We start from the raw sequence: 18,379 nt of genomic DNA, 5'->3' as shown, positions 1-18,379 counted from the left end.
GGAATAAAGCCACGGTCGTCCTGGTGATGAAAAATGGATGAGAACCAAAATGAGGTTTCTTCAAATTTATTTCGTTTTTTTTAGAAAGCAACAAACATTTTTAACGGTTGGACTTGGCCACTCTCTCCAGCTCATCCTTCTTCTTGATGGCGTAAGAGTTGGATGAACCCTGTAGATGAAAACAAACATTCGAATTTTAACATTTTAGACGAAGACTTCACAGGCACAGATTTTAAAAGACTAATCACATTTCTCCCAAGTTACGACATTTATAAATTGTATCCAAAGCAAATAGAATGTGTTTTTATCCAAAACCACATGCAGTACAGGGGTACTCTGAACCTGTGACCTCTTGATGGGCAGCTCAACGCTCTAACCACCGAGCTCCCCCCAGCTCTCACCTTAGCGGCGTTGATCAGCTCATCAGCCAGGCACTCAGCGATGGTCTTGATGTTCCTGAAAGCCGCCTCTCTTGCTCCCGTACACAGCAGCCAGATGGCCTGAGGCAGGAAGGGAACAGAGGTGAGGCAGGAACCTTCAGACTCTCTGGGGTTCTAACAGAACACAACTAGAGCTCTAGAATCACAACTACAATGATCACAGAAGGTTGACTGTAGAATTCTAAATGGAACATAACCAGAGATCTAGAATCAGAATGAAAATCATTCACAGAACATGTTGAATGTGTCTGAGTTGGTGATTGGCTGGGCCACGGGAGAGACTACAGCCAATGAATAAGCAAAGACGTTTTCTCTGCGAGCACTCTAGCACAGCAGGACAACGAGGATCTGTCCAGCCGTGACTCTAGCCTCGCGCACACAGGAATGTACGATACCACTGCATATAGAATGCATACTCACACACTGTGTACCGACATGAACATGCATTTCTCAATTTGACCAAAGGCACCGATTAGTCATGGTCAGACTTAACCCCATCATGACCCGTGAAACACAGTACAATACAGCACCAAGTCCCAAGACTGAAGGTCATTAAACAGGTCTCATTTAACCCCACTACAGCTTGCCCTTTCCCCTAGGGAGGGCAGGTGGGGGGCAGGTGGGAGGGCAGGTGGGGGGCAGGTGGGAGGGCAGGTGGGAGGGCAGGTGGGGGGCAGATGGGAGGGCAGGTGGGAGGGCAGGTGGGGGGCAGATGGGGGGCAGACGGGAGGGCAGGTGGGAGGGCAGGTGGGGGGCAGATGGGAGGGCAGATGGGGGGCAGATGGGAGGGCAGGTGGGGGGCAGGTGGGGGGCAGGTGGGGGGCAGATGGGAGGGCAGGTGGGAGGGCAGGTGGGGGGCAGATGGGGGGCAGATGGGAGGGCAGGTGGGGGGCAGGTGGGAGGGCAGATGGGAGGGCAGGTGGGAGGGCAGATGGGGGGCAGGTGGGGGGCAGATGGGAGGGCAGGTGGGGGGCAGATGGGGGGCAGATGGGGGGCAGATGGGAGGGCAGGTGGGGGGCAGATGGGAGGGCAGGTGTTACCTGGTTGACTCTACGCAGCGGGGACACGTCCACGGCCTGCCTCCTGACGGTACCGGCGCGGCCGATACGGGTGGAGTCCTCACGAGGGCCGCTGTTGATGATGGCGTTGACCAGCACCTGCAGGGGATTCTGGGAAAGGGGAGGGAGAGGAGGTCAACTGGGAAGGCGTGTGGTATTTGTTCATCGCTTTGGATAAAAGCATGTGGTCAATGAATACAGCTTTGTGTGGGGCTTTGACGACCCCTAATCCAAGGAAAAATGTACAATTATTTTAGATAAGCACCAATGTTCCTTCTTTAAAAACACTATCGTGGGTGAGAGCCCTTTGATCCTCTCCTTAGGAATTATGTTCCCCCCTCTGGCCTGGAGGGAGAGAAAGCAAAACAAGACAAAGCGTCAGCTTCCACACCTCTCCAGTCAGCAGGTGGATGATCTCGAAGGCGTGCTTGACGATGCGCACTGTCATCAGCTTCTTGCCGTTGTTGCGTCCGTGCATCATCATGGAGTTGGTGAGACGCTCCACGATGGGGCACTGGGCCTTGCGGAAGCGCTTGGCGGCGTAGCGCCCCCCTGAGTGAGGGAGGTACTTGGCATACTTCTCCTTCACTGCAATGTAATCCTGGAGGATATGGAAATGGTTTCATCAACAAGGGAATATATTTAGATGCAATTTCAATTAGTTCTGCAGATTCTTTTTTATACAAATATCGAACTGTCTCTGAGCTGGTGATTGGCTGGGCCACAAGAGACTACAGCCAATGAATAAGCAAAGACGTTTTATCTGCGAGCACTCTAGCACACCAGGACAACGAGGATCTGTCCAGCCGTGACTCTAGCCTCGCTTACACACACACACAATCAATCAGATCTGTTAGTAGCGGAAATATATTTATATTTTATTATGTTGTGAATAAGGTGCGCGTACAGAAAGTATTCCCGTACCTGCAGGGAGATGTCGTTGATCTGGACATCATCGGTGCTCCATTTCCCGAAGAGCTTAATTTCAGGGCTCTCGGCAACTGCCGGGGCAGTCTCCCAGGACTCAGTCATTCTGGGAGGGAACAGAAATGTAAGAAATGCTAAAGCAAACACCGTTAACGTTTGAAATGTTTTCATTCACTTTCTGAAGTCTCTTCCTGACGGGTAGCCAAGCATAGCAATTGTTTGACAAGTAGCATGTCTGTGGACGTGTTTAGTATGGGGTAGTTAGCTCGCTTGCCATTTCATTTAGCTAAATGGATAGTTGACAAGTCCAATTAACTACCTACCTACTAAGGTTAAACATACCACAGAAGGGTTAATAATCAGAACATAACGCGTTGTCTAGGGCTGTACAAATGCAAACTTTAACGTATGAATGCCGTTAGCAGGCACTTACCGTTAGGCCCAAATAAAAGCCTGAATCTGTTCAACCGGGTACGCGTGTAAGCTAGCTAACATTAGCTTCCACTAATCAACGGCGATTACAATTACAATTGGCAATAACCCGATTTACGGCAAAATCAATCACTATGCATGTAATATGTCACATTAATGGTTTGGTGGAAAGGGAGATTTAAAATCCGAAGCATACGCAAACGTTAAAATCTTTAGCTTAACATGACATGTGCTAGCCAGGCACAGACTCCCAAATACGTTCTCGTTGACGTTTAGTTGCTTTTTTTAACAGACTTTGGCTGCATAAACATTATCTTTTGTCGATTCGTAACCATCTACACAACCAAACACAACATTATGGCCAACAACGAGCATTTTCACGAACATTAAATCAACAATACGATAATTTTTTCACTCACTTGTGTCTGCCGTTCTGCACCACACTTCTCAGAGACGGAAAAGGGCCTTTTCAGGGCGCCTCATGCCGATATGCAGTGAGCCGGAAGTGTGACAGTTACATCCGATTGAAAGAGCTTTTTGGGAATTGTAGTTCCACCAAAGTATTACGGTAATATAAACGAGAAATTTAGAAATGTATACATTTGTATGCGATGTATGTTCATTTTTATCACAAAAATTCCAAACAAATGTCAAATTGTATTTTTGTTTTATTGTTGCTAACTTCCCAATTGCAACTTTGTTCTTGCTTAAAACGCTATTGAAACTGTAGAAACTGTAAAGCACATTGGTAAATTGACTGAGTCAATATGATAGGAGCACATATCCGTTAAATAATGAATAGGTATGTTAAACGTTTTCTATAAGAAATGCACACATCAAACGAGGAAATCCCTTTAGCAATTCCCTAAATATATAACAATATTACATAAATGCTCACAGAATCCAAGAAGAAGATTAAACCATATTAAAACACACACACATAATACTGCAAAGTTCACCATAGATACAAAGCAGATATACAAGGTATAACATTTCCCTTACATCTCTCAAATCCTGATGCTTATCTGCTGGTTCTAACTTAACTGTATTGTGCAATGTAACCAGGTCTTTGTACTGAGTTTACACAATCCCGTTTTCCATCCAAAATGTAAAAAATAAACATGCAAATCTGTAATATGATACATAGACGATAGGTTTGAACCAATGCCTGAGATATCTAAAATGCAAGGAGAGGTACATTGCACACAACATACTCTGTGGACACATACATGCTAATATAGCACTGCCAATCTTTACCCATCTCCATACATCCCTCTTTTAAACATTCCCTTTTTAAATTAGTTTTCTTCCTCACTTATTCACATCCTGTTTTGAGCTCTGTCACTGTTCCATAGCACTTTGGTTTGGAAAATACAATGAAACACTGAGACATGTAGGAAACCTTCTAAACATAAAAGGCATGATTCCACTGAAGCGGTTCTTGGGTTCTGAAGTTCTAGGAAAAACGTTAAAACAAACGTGATCACATCCTGACAACATAAAATAAACGTTTTTAAAAAAACCAGAGGGAAAAATTTGCTCTGGTTAAAAACACCAACAACAGAAAACGTACAGGATGTATCTCAGGCACTGTTGTGTTGTCCTGTTTTCTGAGGTAACAAACACACACATGGATACACATGTAAAAGTGTACGACTATGCGGTTCCAGAATGGCATGGTAAACAGAACATGGAAACATTTGAAAAATGTGATGAGCAATTTCACAATTTAGTGCAGACGAGAGTTTCACACACAGTGGTAACGCGAGCACGCATCACACTGAGGTTTAACATGTGTGTGTGTGTGTGTTTGTGCAAAGATCTCTGCTCTAGATGAGCCACTTGTCGATGCAGTAGTCGTAAACGGTCTGGTTAGAATGCCACATGACGTGTTCCACATCTGCCATGGAGCACAGGTACAGATCTCCACGAGCGTTCAGGGTCTTCAGTCCAAACATGTCACTCAGATACACCTGCAAACACAGCAGAGTCCAACTGACAGTTCAAGAAAACATTTACATTTTTATTCATTTAGCAAACACTTTAATCCAAAGCGACATAGCATTCATTCATCATTCACGAAGGAGAGATTTAATTTAATTCAAAACTAAAATATCACACTGTACACATTCAGAATGCTTCACATAACATAAGGGAGGTGCTGTAGAACAAATCTTAAACTAAAATAATCTAATTTGAACAGGTCACTTAAGGAATAAATATTCTCAATAAAGCTAACTGGAATATGTGACCTTCCTGCTGTGTAGGGTCACATGACACAGCTGGGTCAAAGGCCATAACTCATACTCACATCTTGATTCTTCATTTCCACAACCGTCTCATTGTCGTCATAGAAACCAAACTGACTGCAGAAGGCAATAACAGAAGATTATTATAAAATTTGAAAAATCTTGTCTTAATCCTTTTGTGTAGAATAGATTATCATTCGCACATGCCAGCCCAGAACAGCGACTCAAGGGCAAGGTTGGAATGAGTCAAAAAACACACGTCTTCCTGTTTAGAACAGGAAGTACAGCTCACCTCGACTGCCACGGTGTGATGACACCATCGTCTGGCCCACCAATCAGGACCAGCTTCTTGATCTGCAGGAAGTTCTTCTTCCACGCTGTGGACGAGAAGAATGGGGAAGGGTGTAGCTTAGTGGTTAGAGCATTTGACAGCAGATCAGCAGATCATCACCCTAACCCTAACCCTAACCCTTCCCCCTTTGGATAGTACACACACACCACAGTGTTATATAGATATGTTTGGCGTGAGATGTACTGCTAACCTGTTGAATTGGAATGTGCTCTCTCTCCGTTCAACAGGGCCAGATAGTCGCTGGTGTTCACATATAAATCCCTATGGTGAGGATCTGGGGGAGACAACAAGAACTGTGAACATTCAGGAAGTTTATCTCTCCTGTTACATGTGGTCTAGGTCCTAGAAAATCAGGGATCAGAAGAGCCTCGTTCGGTACCTCCTTTTCTGCTGCACTTTCTACATCCACTATTTGTACATATTTTTGTTACGCTTTGGATAAAAGTGTTTGCTAAGTGGTTAGATATGATCTTCTTTATCGAAAGTGGGGGGGACAGATTTTCCGTTTTCATAAAGTGAGTGGGACATGCCCTATGTATAATGAGACCTACGTCCCTGGCTGAATAAATACACTGTAAGACAGAACTGAATGACTGACCGTTCCAATAGTTGCAGATGGAGATTCGCTGCCCCACCGACGTGTAGCAGAGGTGGAACAGGTTGGACTTGACAAACTGAGGGAAGAGGTACTTCAGGTAGTCTGTGTCTAAAAAAACACACACATACACAGAGAACTTGAAATATGTAACTTTCAGGTGAAACTTCCTGTTTGAATGTCGCTTAGGATGAAAGCGTCTGCTAAATGTTTAAAATGGAAAACGTAAATGGCGGCCAGAGCTGTATAGCTGTCTATAAAACGGTATAAACCAAATTCAGTTCCTTATTGGGGAACATAAACGCTCAAATGTACTCCACTAAAACTGACCTCCGTACTGGCCTGCCTGCGGAGAGGACAAAGAGATGAAGGAGTGGACTTTATGGTTGGGAAGAGTGGATAGAATCCCTCTGCATATCAGCCCACCTGCGACAGGGACAGAATGAGTCACACACACACACGAAGGTTCAGTCCAACTGTAACAATCCTCTCCACAGAAATGAAACTATGTGCAGCTGCAGCACAGCTACGAGTAGGAAACCACAGGGGTTTTTCTGAGAAGAAAATCTTTGGTATCTTTACTTTGAGATCTGTTCTACAAAGGTAAATTGGGACATGTCCTTTTCTGTCTGTGACACTCATATGCACATGCACACTCTTATTAGCCTACCTTGAGAGTAGCATATGAAATGGACACCCTCTTCTGCATTCTTTAAGATGGGATAGATGGCAGCTTTGAACCCTTCTACCTGGGTCCACAATGGCTGGAGGCTGGCACTGTGGTCGTACAAGTCAATGACCGATACATTGGTTCCTGGGTGAGACTGAGGGAGAGAGGGAGAGGTGGTCATTTTTAATAAAACACTGAGGGGAAAGTACAGTGATACAACAACCGTTTGTGAAATAGTTGGAATTACATAACCAAAAGTGAGTTCATTACCAGTGTAAAAAGTTATGTATATTGATAAACCAAGATATTCGTTAGAAAAGTCTCATAAAATGTATGTGTGCCTTGCAAAGTAGAGCCTGCCTAGTCCGGTAACAGAAGACAGATAACCAATCGTGGGAAAAAGCTTGAAGACCTAACGACCATCACGATGAGAACGTCTCGCTGCCGTATTCAGTTTCTTTCGTTTCACAGCAACATTAAAACGCTGTATCACCACTACCAGTTATATCCATTTCCATCATGTTATACAAGATAATTCTCAGTATTTATTGCAATGCGATAGCCTCTTGCTCTTTTGTAAACCTCGGCGTGTGTCAAGTGAACGCTCATATGTCCCGTAAAAGGACATTGTGTACAGATCATTGTTGCTAAGAGAAATGCAATATATATCTCAACATACAAACCTAGATCTGACACAGAAAGTGCGCCGTCTCAATATAGCCTACACTCACCTGGTTTATAAAACGCATTAAATTGACGAATGCGCCGGGGCTATCAAACAACCCATGGACTATCACCACCGGCTTGTATCCGATGACTGCAGCCACAAGACACGCACCAAAGACCGGCCACAACAACCTGGCGGCCCCGCACCTCCGGGTTGAGACAACGGAGGTCGACTTCATTTTAGACAAATTACAAAATATAATAATAGAGAATATAAAAATAAAATATGCGAAAATTCTCAAATTAAAATATAGTAGCTTGAAATGCTACACGTGTTATATCGCATACAATTTTAAAAACATATAGTCAATTCCTTAAAAGTAAATAAAATCCCTTTTTAAATCCTGTTGATTCAGGACGCACTGCCAGTTTTGAGTTTCTGGACAGACTACCTATATACTAACAGCTGGCGCATTTCGTTTTCTAAAGATGTCTTTGGTTTGTTTGTTCCGGTTCTGGTGCAGGACGCGTGAAGTCATTTCCTGTTTCGAAGACGGTTCTTCGAAGAATCGGAACGTACTGAACTACATTTAATTTTGAGGAACTAAAGATGCGAGGATGTTGCAGAACATGTATGTAATCCATAAACCTCTCATCAAAAAACATTTCAGCCTAATATTTCTTTAAGAATATCGCAATATATTTATTGGCAATTATGATACAGAGGTAATAACAAGAATAGATTCATATGCAGAGCTGAGGCAAGCTTGTGCTTTTTTATTTGCCAATAAAGAGATTTGGTCCTTTACAGGGTAACTAAAGGTTTCAAGAAACTCATCCAACACAACGCAAAATTAGGACACACTGAAACGCTTAACACAGGAGGCCCATGACACGACACAAGCAAGTGATTATTATCCACAACCCGAAAACCTCTCAGCAAATCTTTTACTTAACAACCCAGAGGCTGAATTGTGGTGCTGAGGTGGCTTTGTGGTTCAAAGGTACCAGGAATACAAACACACTTAACACACCTGGCCACCTCACCCCCCCTCTCTAAAACACCACCGTGGCTGGTACTGAACAGACTCTTTCAGGAGTACATTCACAGATGCTGTCCGACATGGGCTGAAGGACAGTTTGTTAGATATTAGCAGTGTGCTTGTAACAATTGCACAGCTAAGTGTTGTGTCTCTTTGATTTCCTCTCAAAACAGTTATCTATGGCAAACAGCAGCTTGTCATAGCAGCAGGTTAGCCAACAGCGCGCAGCAAACAGTTCAGATCAATCAGTTATCCAAACATTAGCACCGCAAATACAAGGCGATAACAGGCATTTCCCTTGTAACCTCTACACCAGGGCTGGCTGACCTTCCTGTAGGTCCACGCTCCAACCCATATCCAGCACACACAATGCTCTAAATCAGCTTGTTGACAAGCTGAATCATTTTTTATTACATTTTTTCCAGAGTGAAGCCCCGCAAGAGAGCATGCCTCCAGCAGTAGGGTCGTGCCGAGGTCCCACGCTACACGCCGGGCTGCAGTAACTCCTGGAGGTCACAGAGGGCACTCTTCAGGGTGAGGGCCAGCGTTTCAGCATGAGTCTCCTCACAGCAGTTGAAGGCCGTTATGGAGAAGTGCACGTGGTCCTGCTGGGGGTTGTAGCACACGGCGTATCCGTCGGGGACCAGGGGGCCGAAACACATCACGCTGTCTGTGTTGGACGGCACCTACACAGGAGGTTACGTCTGATCAAAGTCTGGTTTATTCATCAGTTGGATGGTCTACACCCAAACAAAGAGGGTGTGTGGTGCCGTATCTGTCCCAGGGTGTGTTGTGTGTAGTGCACAGGTACCTGTGCCAGGTGTGTAGTGCACAGGTACCTGTGCCAGGTGTGTAGTGCACAGGTACCTGTGCCAGGTGTGTAGTGCACAGGTACCTGTGCCAGGTGTGTAGTGTACAGGTACCTGTGCCAGGTGTGTAGTGTACAGGTACCTGTGCCAGGTGTGTAGTGCACAGGTACCTGTGCCAGGTGTGTAGTGCACAGGTACCTGTGCCAGGTGTGTAGTGTACAGGTACCTGTGCCAGGTGTGTAGTGCACAGGTACCTGTGCCAGGTGTGTAGTGCACAGGTACCTGTGCCAGGTGTGTAGTGTACAGGTACCTGTGCCAGGTGTGTAGTGTACAGGTACCTGTGCCAGGTGTGTAGTGTACAGGTACCTGTGCCAGGTGTGTAGTGCACAGGTACCTGTGCCAGGTGTGTAGTGTACCCTGTGCCAGGTGTGTAGTGTACAGGTACCTGTGCCAGGTGTGTAGTGTACAGGTACCTGTGCCAGGTGTGTAGTGTACAGGTACCTGTGCCAGGTGTGTAGTGTACCCTGTGCCAGGTGTGTAGTGTACAGGTACCTGTGCCAGGTGTGTAGTGGCGTACCTGTCCTGTCCTGAGTTTCCAGTGCGTGGCCAGGCCGTAGGCCGTGTCCATGAACAGTCTGGGCACGCTCAGTCCCTCCTCTATGGCCTGCAGCTTCAGGCCCAGCAGGTGGCGGTCGATGGCCTGCCCTCTGAGTGCCTGAACAAAAATAACAAAATAAATTAAACTAAATTAAGGTGTATTGATAAAAGTGAAACAAAGAGGGTGTGGATCAAATGAAAAATATACAAAGTGGAGTGACAGGAAACCAGTTTCTGTTATTTTTTAACTTAACTGACGGTTACCTGGTCAGTGAGAGCACTGTAGGCCTCGACAGCTTCTCTTAAGAGTTCCCGCTTGGCTTCCATCTGAAACACGGACAACACACGTCACAACACCAACTGGCCCTGGATACAGAAGTTTAACACTTAACTTTCCTCTCTCTCTCTCTTTAGAAACCATCTAGAAGGTTCTCTCACCGACACGACCGGGTCGTCGAAGGCCATCACAAAGCGGAGCGTCTGATTAGTCGGGGAGCGGATGTAGTCGGTGCGTCCGCCCCTGAACATGCGCTGGGAGGCCATATCACAGGAGGGGCACACCTCACGGTGAACTCTGACCCAGGAAGTACACACGCGAAAAAGGATGAAAAGGAACATGAGGAATTACAAACACGTCATCGGCAAAAGCGTTAGCAAAACATTTGCATTAATTTTTTTACTTATTGAAGTCGTCCAGATGTTTCTTACACGTAAAATCTAAATCAAAGTGTTTATAAGGAATATTCGGCACACAGAACAAATTCTTATTGTGTGTTGTGTCTCTATGGAGAGGGGGTCTGGTGTGAGGAGCTGACCTGTAGTAGGCCAACTGAACCGCAGCCTGGATGAAGGAGTTGGGACTGAGATTGTGTCGTTTAGGGAGCTCCTTCCCAAACCGCTGGAAGTTGAAGCAGTTTATATCCAGGTCGTTGATCAGGCTGTAGGGACACACAGGTAGAACAGAGGGTTAGAAAGTTACGGGCTCTTCGGTAGCTCGCAGGATAAGTGGGCGTACCATGAAGGCTGAGGCCCCACTGCATCGGGTTTGAACCCATCCTTCGCCGTTGTCTCCCTGTCTCCCTCTCTCTTTTTTCCTTTCTCAATTCATGTACAATTCGTCCAATTAAGCATGAAAAATGCCCCCACAAAAACATTAAATTAAAAAAAAGTTACATTTGACTGATATTAAGAAGATTGCCCACAATCTAATAAACCAAAGAGCTCAACAGTCTCTGGATAGAATGATCCAAGCGACAAAGAACAACAACAAACAACAAAGAATTTCAGATTTGTGTTATTGCATCTTTTGGCCACTGGGGGGCGGCCCTCACGCCACAGAGCTACACGGTAGCTTAGCATTACAGCACCCTCTTAAAATAGCCAGAGGAGGTCAAGGGGACAGCAAAGCCAACGAGAGCATTATGCTGAGTGTGTTTTGTCAAGGTTACAGCCACACGGGCCAGATAATCATGTTTACACTTCTCTTTGCCTTTGGCAGGATGGTATGTAGGACTTCATCATAAGTAAACACACAGCCTGCCTGGATAACGGATAATACCTTCTCCTTAGAACTTAGGGTGTCAAACGTAGAACTTAGGGTGTCAAAGTATGTGTGCACTATGCACTTAACTAATCCCTGCGGAAAAGACTTTATATTAGCAGGCTAAGTAAGTGTGTGTGTGAGAATGTGTGTGTGAGTATGTGTGTGTATGTGTGTGTGTATGTGTGTGTGTGTGTGTGTGTGTAGAAACGCTCACATATCCAGGTTCTGCTTGGCGTGCTCTATGTCTCTCTTGATGTCGCGGTCGATGGAGAAGTAGAGTTTCCTGGGCATGGGCAGGGGCACCAGCGGAGCTCTCTTCGGGTCGGGCTTCTGACTGACAGAGGAGAGAGAGACTGAACACCACCCCCTCCCTGCTGAACACCACCCTCCCTGCTGAACACCACCCTCCCTGCTGAACACCACCCTCCCTGCTGAACACCACCCTCCCTGCTGAACACCACCCTCCCTGCTGAACACCACCCTCCCTGCTGAACACCACCCTCTCCCTGCTGAACACCACCCTCTCCCTTGCTGAGCACCACCCTGTTGTCCTACCAGTACTGCAGGATGTGGTCCAAGAGGGTGGTTATTGGTGGACCTTCAGCTGTGGCCTGCTCATACAGAAGCCCCCAGGAACCATCCTCACCCACCACGAACTGAGGGGGAGGGAGAGAGGAAAGAGAAGGAGAGTGAGAGGAGAGGGTGAGGGGAGAGAGAGAGGGAGGGGTGGAGAGAGAGGAGAGAGAGAGGGGAGAGAGAGGAGAGGGTGAGGGGAGAGAGGAGAGGGTGAGGGGAGAGAGAGAGGGAGGGGTGGAGAGAGAGGAGAGAGAGAGGGGAGAGAGAGGAGAGGGTGAGGGGAGAGAGAGGAGAGGGTGAGGGGAGAGAGAGAGGGAGGGGTGGAGAGAGAGGAGAGAGAGAGGGGAGAGAGAGGAGAGGGTGAGGGGAGAGAGAGGAGAGGGTGAGGGGAGAGAGCGGGAGGGAGGGGAGTGGAGAGAGAGGAGAGAGAGAGGGGAGAGAGTGAAAGACAGAGACGAAGGTTGGAGGGGAGGAAAAGGGATGGAGAGTTACCAAACAGCCTACAGACTCTCAACCATTCAGTGGACATGTTGTTTCAGCGCTAAGCAGCATCTCACAGCTCCACCCACCTGTAGCGTTTTGTCGAACCAGCGGTTTCCACTGTTGGAGTAGGTCCCGCCCCCATGCAGAATTTGGGCAGCCATGCGACTGGAGTACCTGCATGGAGATGATCAAACCTGCGTGACACATTCACACAACACCTTTACCTTTCTACCGTGTGTCTATAAGGCACACATATTCCCCCAACGTTAAGCCCTGAGTGGAACAGCTATACAAAAATAGAGGCCTAAGTAGGGTGGAGGAGAGAGAGAAATGTGGTGACGAGGGCATACTTCTCATCTGATATCCTCATGACAGGAGAGTCTAGACACAGGGTGAAGAGTCCCTTCTCAATCACTCGCACAGACTCCTTATTCAGCTTTTCTGAGTCACAGAGAGGGGAGAGGGGGGGAGAGAGGGGAGAGAGAGAAAGGCAGAATGCAAAGATTAAGACTTAAACAGAGGATAAAAATGTGTTACGATCTATTCCTTAACTAAGAATCCTTACACAGCCTGGATCTGATGCCTAAAGATCTTCTTCTGTGAGTGTGTGAGTGTGTCTCCAGCCCACCTCTGAGAAGCCGTGTGTATGCCTGGCCCCAGGTGTGTCTGTGCTCGCTGGTCAGGATTCCCAGCGGCTCCTTGTCGGTCTTCCAGGACTGGGCCCGGATCCTGAGCAGCTGCCCGTGGATCTGGCTCTCCGTCATCCTGGAGCCGTCGCTGTTGTACACCTCCAGCTGGAAGAACTGGACCCGCACACACACACGCACAGACACAGACACACATGCACCCGCACACACACACACACAGACACTGTAATGGAAGAATTCAAGTGGCACTGTGTAGATCTGAATAGTCAAAAGATGCGGTTACAATACAATTTATTTAATTTGTACAACTTAAGAATGAACAGAGTACTCTGGACCGGTCATAGCAAAAGACATGCAGATGTAACCTACAGGTCGTTCGAGAGAGTGGTGAAGAACAACCCTAAAACCCTGCCTTATATAAACTTAGAACAAATGGTTCTTCCGATGGTCAATCCATCAATATAGCGGTCTCTGTGATTGGTCAGCACTGTTCAGTGACAGTTTGACTCCATACCAAGTGTTCCACAGTTCTTTGATGTCACAGCTCCCTCTCTAAAAAGGTTAGGTCAGCTCGCTCAACTGATAACCATCTCCCCAACCCCCAGACCTAACTAAGAGGGTCTTAGTTAGGTATCATAAAACAACACCATAAATACCTTAAGACAATCTGAGTGTCCCTTCTACAGAGTAAACCACACCATAGAGCCTCAGTTTATTACATTCGACTGTCTATAACAAAGGAACTTACTTTTTACCGCTTAAAGAAACATAGATATTGTAACTGTCAAAAAATGCCATTACAACACACACACACGCACGCACACACCCACACACACACCCACACGCACGCACCCGCACACACACCCACAGAGGTTGTGAGGAAGCAATGCAACTAACAGCCAACTATACAGATCTCTGTTCAGTTTTATTGGTTCTATGGGTTGTGTTCTATTGATTATGTTGTGTTGATTGATTCCATTCATTTCTATTGATGGTTTTCTGTTTCGTTCAATTGATTCTGCTCTGTTTTGACTGATTATGTTCTATCCTACTGATTCAGTTCTGTCCTATTGATTCCATTCTGTTCAGTCCTGGAGATTCTGTTCGGTGTTTGTTTGCAGGCCGGCCGGGTCACCTGGTAGTTGCGCACCACGGTGATGTGCGTGGGGGAGCGGCGAGCGTGGCCATGATGCACCACCTGGTCGTGTTTAGGACCTGGGATCCTGCAGGACGAGAACAGCAGGGGGAACAGCTCCATACACAGAGGCTGGCCTCGCATGAACTCCCCTGGCAGCAGACCACTGGGGGGAGGGAGAGAGAGGAGGGGAGAGAGGGAGAGAGAGGAGGGGAGAGAGAGAGAGAGGGGAGAGAGAGAGAGAGAGAGAGAGGGGAGAGAGAGTGAGAGAGAGAGAGAGAGAGAGAGAGAGAGAGAGAGAGAGAGAGAGAGAGAGAGAGAGAGAGAGAGGAGGGGAGAGAGAGAGGGGGGGAGGGGGAGAGAGAGGGGGAGGGCATAGCAGATATATGGTTACCGTACAGTACACTATATTAAATTTAAATTTAGACCGCCTTTATAAAACAAACAACCATCAGTCAATTATTTTTGGCTAAAGGTCAATGAGTCAAAATAGCAGTGAGAGACATGGCTTCTAGGTCATAGGCTCAAAACACAGATCCGCCTTTTTTTTTTTTTTTTTTACATTATTAATATTAATTCTATGAGTGAGACTCACTTGTTCACTTTGGCTTTGAAATCCAGCACGGCTGCGATCAACTTAGACGCAAACCTGGATGAAAGCAAACAGGAAAATGTTTACTTTTTTAGAGCTCCAGGTTTTGTCCATGACAGTTAAAGTAGGGGGTGTGGAGAGAGATAGAGAGAGAGAGAGGGGGGAGGAGACCAAGGAGGAGAGGTAGACAGACAAAGAGAGAGGACACAATAAATTAACTACAGACTTCTGAGACACGGCCCATGCAAGGCTCAAATCCTCTCAGTCCCTAAGACTGTTGACACCCCACCGAACAACACACCTCTCTGAAAACACCCGAGGCAAACCTAAATGGGTGCAGATTGTTCATAAATACACCTCTGTGTGTGTGTGTGTGCGTGTGTGAGAGTGTGAGCGTGTGTGTGCATGGGTAAAAAAAAAAAATCTACAAACCAGGCCATGTAAACACTGACTCCTGTGTGTGTGTGTGTGTGTGTGTGTGTAGTCAGCAAAAGCCTGGATTCCTATCCTACAGTGTGTCACCAGCGACAGGCCCTGAGCTGAAACAGGAGAGGCGTGCAGGAACTCACACCAGCTGGCCCCTCCACTCTGAGAAGTCTCTCTTGGGGAGGGAGATGGCAGGGCTGGAGTGTACGGGCAGAGGCTGCCTGCTCTTCAGGTATGCCCACTGAACCCACCAGTCTGCTATCTGCAGGAGCACACACACACACGGCACATTCACACACATCACATACATACACCCCCCCCACACACACACATCAAGACACATATTGTTTTACATTATTTTTGCCACGTATTTGTACGCCTCTATAAACCCAGCCAGTGTTGCCTCGTTGAAAACACTACAAACATTTTACGGGGCGTTTAGTTCGTCTTACACACCCAGTTATTACTGCTTCTTGCTCGGTTCTCCAGACCTTCCTGCAAATTGGGACCCAGCCCGCCCTCCTGGGAGAACCTCTTTACCATCTTCCTGGTGTGGTCCATCTCCTCGGGCGGCAGAAGGGGCTCCAGGGCCCGCAGGTAGCCCTGCAGGGTCTGGGCAAGCGGGGGCACTGGCTGGGCGGGCACGGAAGAGCACCAAGCTTCCTGCTGCAACGCCCCTCCCTGGAATAAGACGATTTCATGAAAACAACTTTTGACGAAGTTGAGCCACCACATAGGCTACTTGACGGTGGTAAATATGATCGAACATTATGCATTACCTGCTTGCACATCTCGAATTTTGTAAATCTGTATATATAGACGAAAGCTAATGATTTATTTCTTCCCACGACAGCTCCAGAGTTATACTCACCCGAGAAAGCAAAGCCCTGCATGTTCTTGGTGGTATTTTTCTCAGAATCATCTCACTTAAGACGAAGAGCCAAGCTTGCCTGCAAACTCTTTAGCTAGTTAACTCACTTGGACACCTAGCTAACTAGCGACGTCGAATCTTAGATAAATACCAGACCACTTTCTGAAAATCTCAAACTGTCATTGACCAACTCAAATGATAGTGTTCGTCTTGGGGCGTGCACACGTTGACGTTACAAAGCACGCCAAAGTATGAGGTCAGTTTTCCAAAGGCCCGACGATTTCGTTAACTACCTATTACTACATGATGAAGGTAAACTCACTAACTACTAGTTAAAATAGACAGCTAAAAAACAACAACACGTGTTGACATGTTTCCGCCTAATCCTAAATATAGCCCCTCCCACAAGTCTCAGCAAGTCTCACACGCGCCACAAGATGTCACACAAGAACAGGACGATTCTGTAGGATGGTCACTTGAAGCAATGTTATGAAAAGTTGTCAGATTTTTGTTAAATATTATGGGACTGACCGGAGGAGGAGGAGGAAGAAGAGGAGTTGAAAGAAGGGTTGGGAAATTACGTGCCGTTGATGATTATGGAGTGGTAAAGACCAGTTCAAATTCCCCAGAAATTTCAATGAAACATGAATACTTTAGAATAATTTATTAAAATTTCTCTTGAAGCCAGCTTCTTCAACCACATTAGAAAACAATCAGAAACAAAATTTGTAAATATCTAAGGAAAACATTCTCAAGAAAATAACTGAAACAATATTCACAGACCACAACCTATGGTCTTATCCCCACGGCAACAAGTCATGATTCTATGTGGTAAAACTAAAGATGTGAGTTTTCATTATGTAAGCAGTTAAGGCCTGGTGGAAAGACCCAAAATAACACAAGTCCATTGACCAAAAGAGAATCACCATTTACATTTGGACATGTACAATATCATATTAACATTATCTAGCAACACTTTCAAATATTAATCTTAATAAAACTCCTCTACCACCCTTTCCTATTTCAATGCATATTTTTTTGAGTGAAGTATAACCTATTTGCAAACACTCACATAACAACAGTTGTTGTAAAAATCTGTATGGGCAAATCCATCAGGCACAGACACCAGATGTTATAAACATCGCAGAATCTTCACAGGGCTGATCCATCACTAAAATTCAATTTGGTAAACGCCCCCCCCCCTCCAAACATTCCACATTCCTAATTCTATATTCCACATTGCATGTTTCACATTCCATATTCCATATTCCTCCTTCTATATTTTACATTCCATATTCAACATTCCATCACCAAGTAAACTAATGTGCATAGACATGTGATCATCCTTTCAACACCTGATGTTAAAAGTAATTATCATATTCAACATATTCAGATTTATGTCATATTTAATATTTGACAGTATTTACTGTTTCCCTGAAAACAGGGTCCTACTAACAACCTATAACACTCCCATTCACTGCATACAAGTCAGTCCGTTCCTTTTGCTAAGTAAAACAAAAATTGCACGTAACAAATGTTTATCCATAATTAAAAAAGGAATAAGTAACTGTGACACATGGTGGTATAAATGTGAATAGTGTGGCTGTGTGACCAGTCTGTCCTCACATGCCGTGAGTATTGTGTTGGTGCCTCTGGCCTTTAGCGTGGACACGACTCATCTGTCAAACAGAAACACACAATTCTTTCAAAATCAAACTCTACGTTAAACGTCAGTAATATCTACATGACTACCTATGATACAATAATTAAAATTACAATATTAATAATATTAATAATTTCCTTTATTATTATTATTATATTCACACTGTATTTAGGATATTATAATAATATTAATAATTATTACATGATACATGATATTTACAATAATATACATGTATTATTATTCTCATTATATTTGCGTTAACTGATCTTTCGATCATGTTTTATAATCTAGTTCTAGAGCACCACAACTCTACTCTGGAATCAGGATCTGAAACTACACATTCACAACATCCAACACTGCTGTTACCTTCTCAATCTGTAGCACTACTGTTAAATCACAATAATGAGAACATTATTGTCAGCAACAGTGAGTGTTCACGAGTGGGACATACACAATGAAAATGCAGATAACATGCTTGCGCATGCTATTTCATAACTATTCAATCAACCATTTTGATTGCTACTTGTATTCTGTAATCGTATTGCAATTACTCTCACTATTTGTAAGGGCATTTGTAATTGCATGGCTAATTGTAATTTTGAACC

At 45.3% G+C, this 18,379-nt stretch overlaps 4 protein-coding genes, 1 long non-coding RNA gene and 2 other non-coding genes across 9 annotated transcripts in view; 1 reads left to right on the top strand and 6 right to left on the bottom strand.

Annotated features, from left to right (window-relative positions):
- Positions 1 to 50: 50 nt before the first annotated feature.
- Positions 51 to 3,407, bottom strand: rps5 (ribosomal protein S5). Its single transcript, XM_062486748.1, has 6 exons — positions 3,277 to 3,407; positions 2,423 to 2,531; positions 1,890 to 2,099; positions 1,481 to 1,609; positions 402 to 500; positions 51 to 169 (listed from the first exon to the last, which is right to left on the bottom strand). The coding sequence occupies exons 2-6, from the start codon at positions 2,528 to 2,530 to the stop codon at positions 101 to 103; spliced, it is 615 nt and encodes a 204-aa protein (XP_062342732.1). The 5' UTR covers position 2,531; positions 3,277 to 3,407; the 3' UTR covers positions 51 to 100.
- LOC134007094 (small nucleolar RNA SNORA3/SNORA45 family) lies at positions 681 to 815 on the bottom strand. Its single transcript, XR_009927997.1, has one exon. It is a non-coding gene; the product is annotated as a small nucleolar RNA SNORA3/SNORA45 family (small nucleolar RNA).
- On the bottom strand, positions 2,191 to 2,323 carry LOC134007093 (small nucleolar RNA SNORA3/SNORA45 family). Its single transcript, XR_009927996.1, has one exon. It is a non-coding gene; the product is annotated as a small nucleolar RNA SNORA3/SNORA45 family (small nucleolar RNA).
- Positions 3,408 to 3,507: 100 nt separating the features above from the next.
- On the bottom strand, positions 3,508 to 7,875 carry ppt2b (palmitoyl-protein thioesterase 2b). Its single transcript, XM_062486730.1, has 8 exons — positions 7,455 to 7,875; positions 6,724 to 6,877; positions 6,384 to 6,479; positions 6,057 to 6,164; positions 5,649 to 5,732; positions 5,399 to 5,483; positions 5,169 to 5,223; positions 3,508 to 4,830 (listed from the first exon to the last, which is right to left on the bottom strand). The coding sequence occupies exons 1-8, from the start codon at positions 7,626 to 7,628 to the stop codon at positions 4,687 to 4,689; spliced, it is 900 nt and encodes a 299-aa protein (XP_062342714.1). The 5' UTR covers positions 7,629 to 7,875; the 3' UTR covers positions 3,508 to 4,686.
- A 192-nt stretch (positions 7,876 to 8,067) lies between these two features.
- cratb (carnitine O-acetyltransferase b) lies at positions 8,068 to 16,506 on the bottom strand. Of its 2 annotated transcripts, none has more exons than XM_062486716.1 (16): positions 16,112 to 16,506; positions 15,697 to 15,921; positions 15,384 to 15,502; positions 14,818 to 14,871; positions 14,223 to 14,388; positions 13,069 to 13,243; positions 12,791 to 12,881; positions 12,527 to 12,614; positions 11,937 to 12,037; positions 11,596 to 11,715; positions 10,654 to 10,776; positions 10,277 to 10,412; positions 10,103 to 10,165; positions 9,819 to 9,956; positions 8,847 to 9,118; positions 8,068 to 8,806 (listed from the first exon to the last, which is right to left on the bottom strand). In XM_062486716.1, the coding sequence occupies exons 1-15, from the start codon at positions 16,160 to 16,162 to the stop codon at positions 8,915 to 8,917; spliced, it is 1,854 nt and encodes a 617-aa protein (XP_062342700.1). In that variant the 5' UTR covers positions 16,163 to 16,506; the 3' UTR covers positions 8,068 to 8,806; positions 8,847 to 8,914. The 2 variants fall into 2 exon arrangements, with proteins under 2 accessions (XP_062342700.1, XP_062342701.1); XM_062486717.1 differs by having other exon boundaries at positions 8,068 to 8,818; positions 8,858 to 9,118.
- Positions 15,566 to 16,436, top strand: LOC134040716 (uncharacterized). The gene is made up of 2 exons (XR_009932905.1): positions 15,566 to 15,991; positions 16,094 to 16,436. It is a non-coding gene; the product is annotated as an uncharacterized LOC134040716 (long non-coding RNA).
- A 267-nt stretch (positions 16,507 to 16,773) lies between the features above and the next one.
- ppp1r18 (protein phosphatase 1, regulatory subunit 18) overlaps positions 16,774 to 18,379 on the bottom strand; it is an 11,611-nt gene continuing 10,005 nt past the window's right edge. The window contains exons 3-4 of one of the 2 annotated variants that reach the window (XR_009932904.1): positions 17,423 to 17,790; positions 16,774 to 17,387 (exon numbers count right to left, since the gene is read on the bottom strand). Coding sequence is in view for 1 of the 2 variants with exons in the window: in XM_062486712.1 (XP_062342696.1) it covers positions 17,771 to 17,790 (20 nt within the window). In the remaining variant the exon portion in view is untranslated. Of the gene's footprint in view, positions 17,791 to 18,379 lie in introns of both variants that reach the window. The other variant, XM_062486712.1, reaches the window with a different exon arrangement.

This window comes from Osmerus eperlanus, chromosome 20, assembly GCF_963692335.1.
Source record: "Osmerus eperlanus chromosome 20, fOsmEpe2.1, whole genome shotgun sequence".
Classification (NCBI taxonomy): domain Eukaryota; kingdom Metazoa; phylum Chordata; class Actinopteri; order Osmeriformes; family Osmeridae; genus Osmerus; species Osmerus eperlanus.
This window is presented reverse-complemented; position numbering and strand designations above follow the sequence as displayed.

Bases quoted from the DNA above. Each gene is read 5' to 3' on its own strand.
- cratb (XM_062486716.1), bottom strand. From the start codon at position 16,162: ATGATTCTGAGAAAAATACCACCAAGAACATGCAGGGCTTTGCTTTCT. The intron at 15,922-16,111 runs GTGAGTATAACT...GTCTTATTCCAG, and splicing joins GCAGGGCTTTGCTTTCTCGG to GGAGGGGCGTTGCAGCAGGA. The intron at 11,716-11,936 runs GTAGGACAACAG...CTCCTCTGTCAG, and splicing joins GACCACATCCTGCAGTACTG to TCAGAAGCCCGACCCGAAGA.
- rps5 (XM_062486748.1), bottom strand. From the start codon at position 2,530: ATGACTGAGTCCTGGGAGACTGCCCCGGCAGTTGCCGAGAGCCCTGAA. The intron at 501-1,480 runs GTAACACCTGCC...TTCCTGCCTCAG, and splicing joins CGCTGCGTAGAGTCAACCAG to GCCATCTGGCTGCTGTGTAC. The intron at 170-401 runs GTGAGAGCTGGG...TTTCATCTACAG, and splicing joins AGCTGATCAACGCCGCTAAG to GGTTCATCCAACTCTTACGC.
- ppt2b (XM_062486730.1), bottom strand. From the start codon at position 7,628: ATGAAGTCGACCTCCGTTGTCTCAACCCGGAGGTGCGGGGCCGCCAGG. The intron at 6,878-7,454 runs GTGAGTGTAGGC...TCTCTCCCTCAG, and splicing joins TAATGCGTTTTATAAACCAG to TCTCACCCAGGAACCAATGT. The intron at 4,831-5,168 runs GTGAGTATGAGT...CTGTGTTTGCAG, and splicing joins TGGAAATGAAGAATCAAGAT to GTGTATCTGAGTGACATGTT.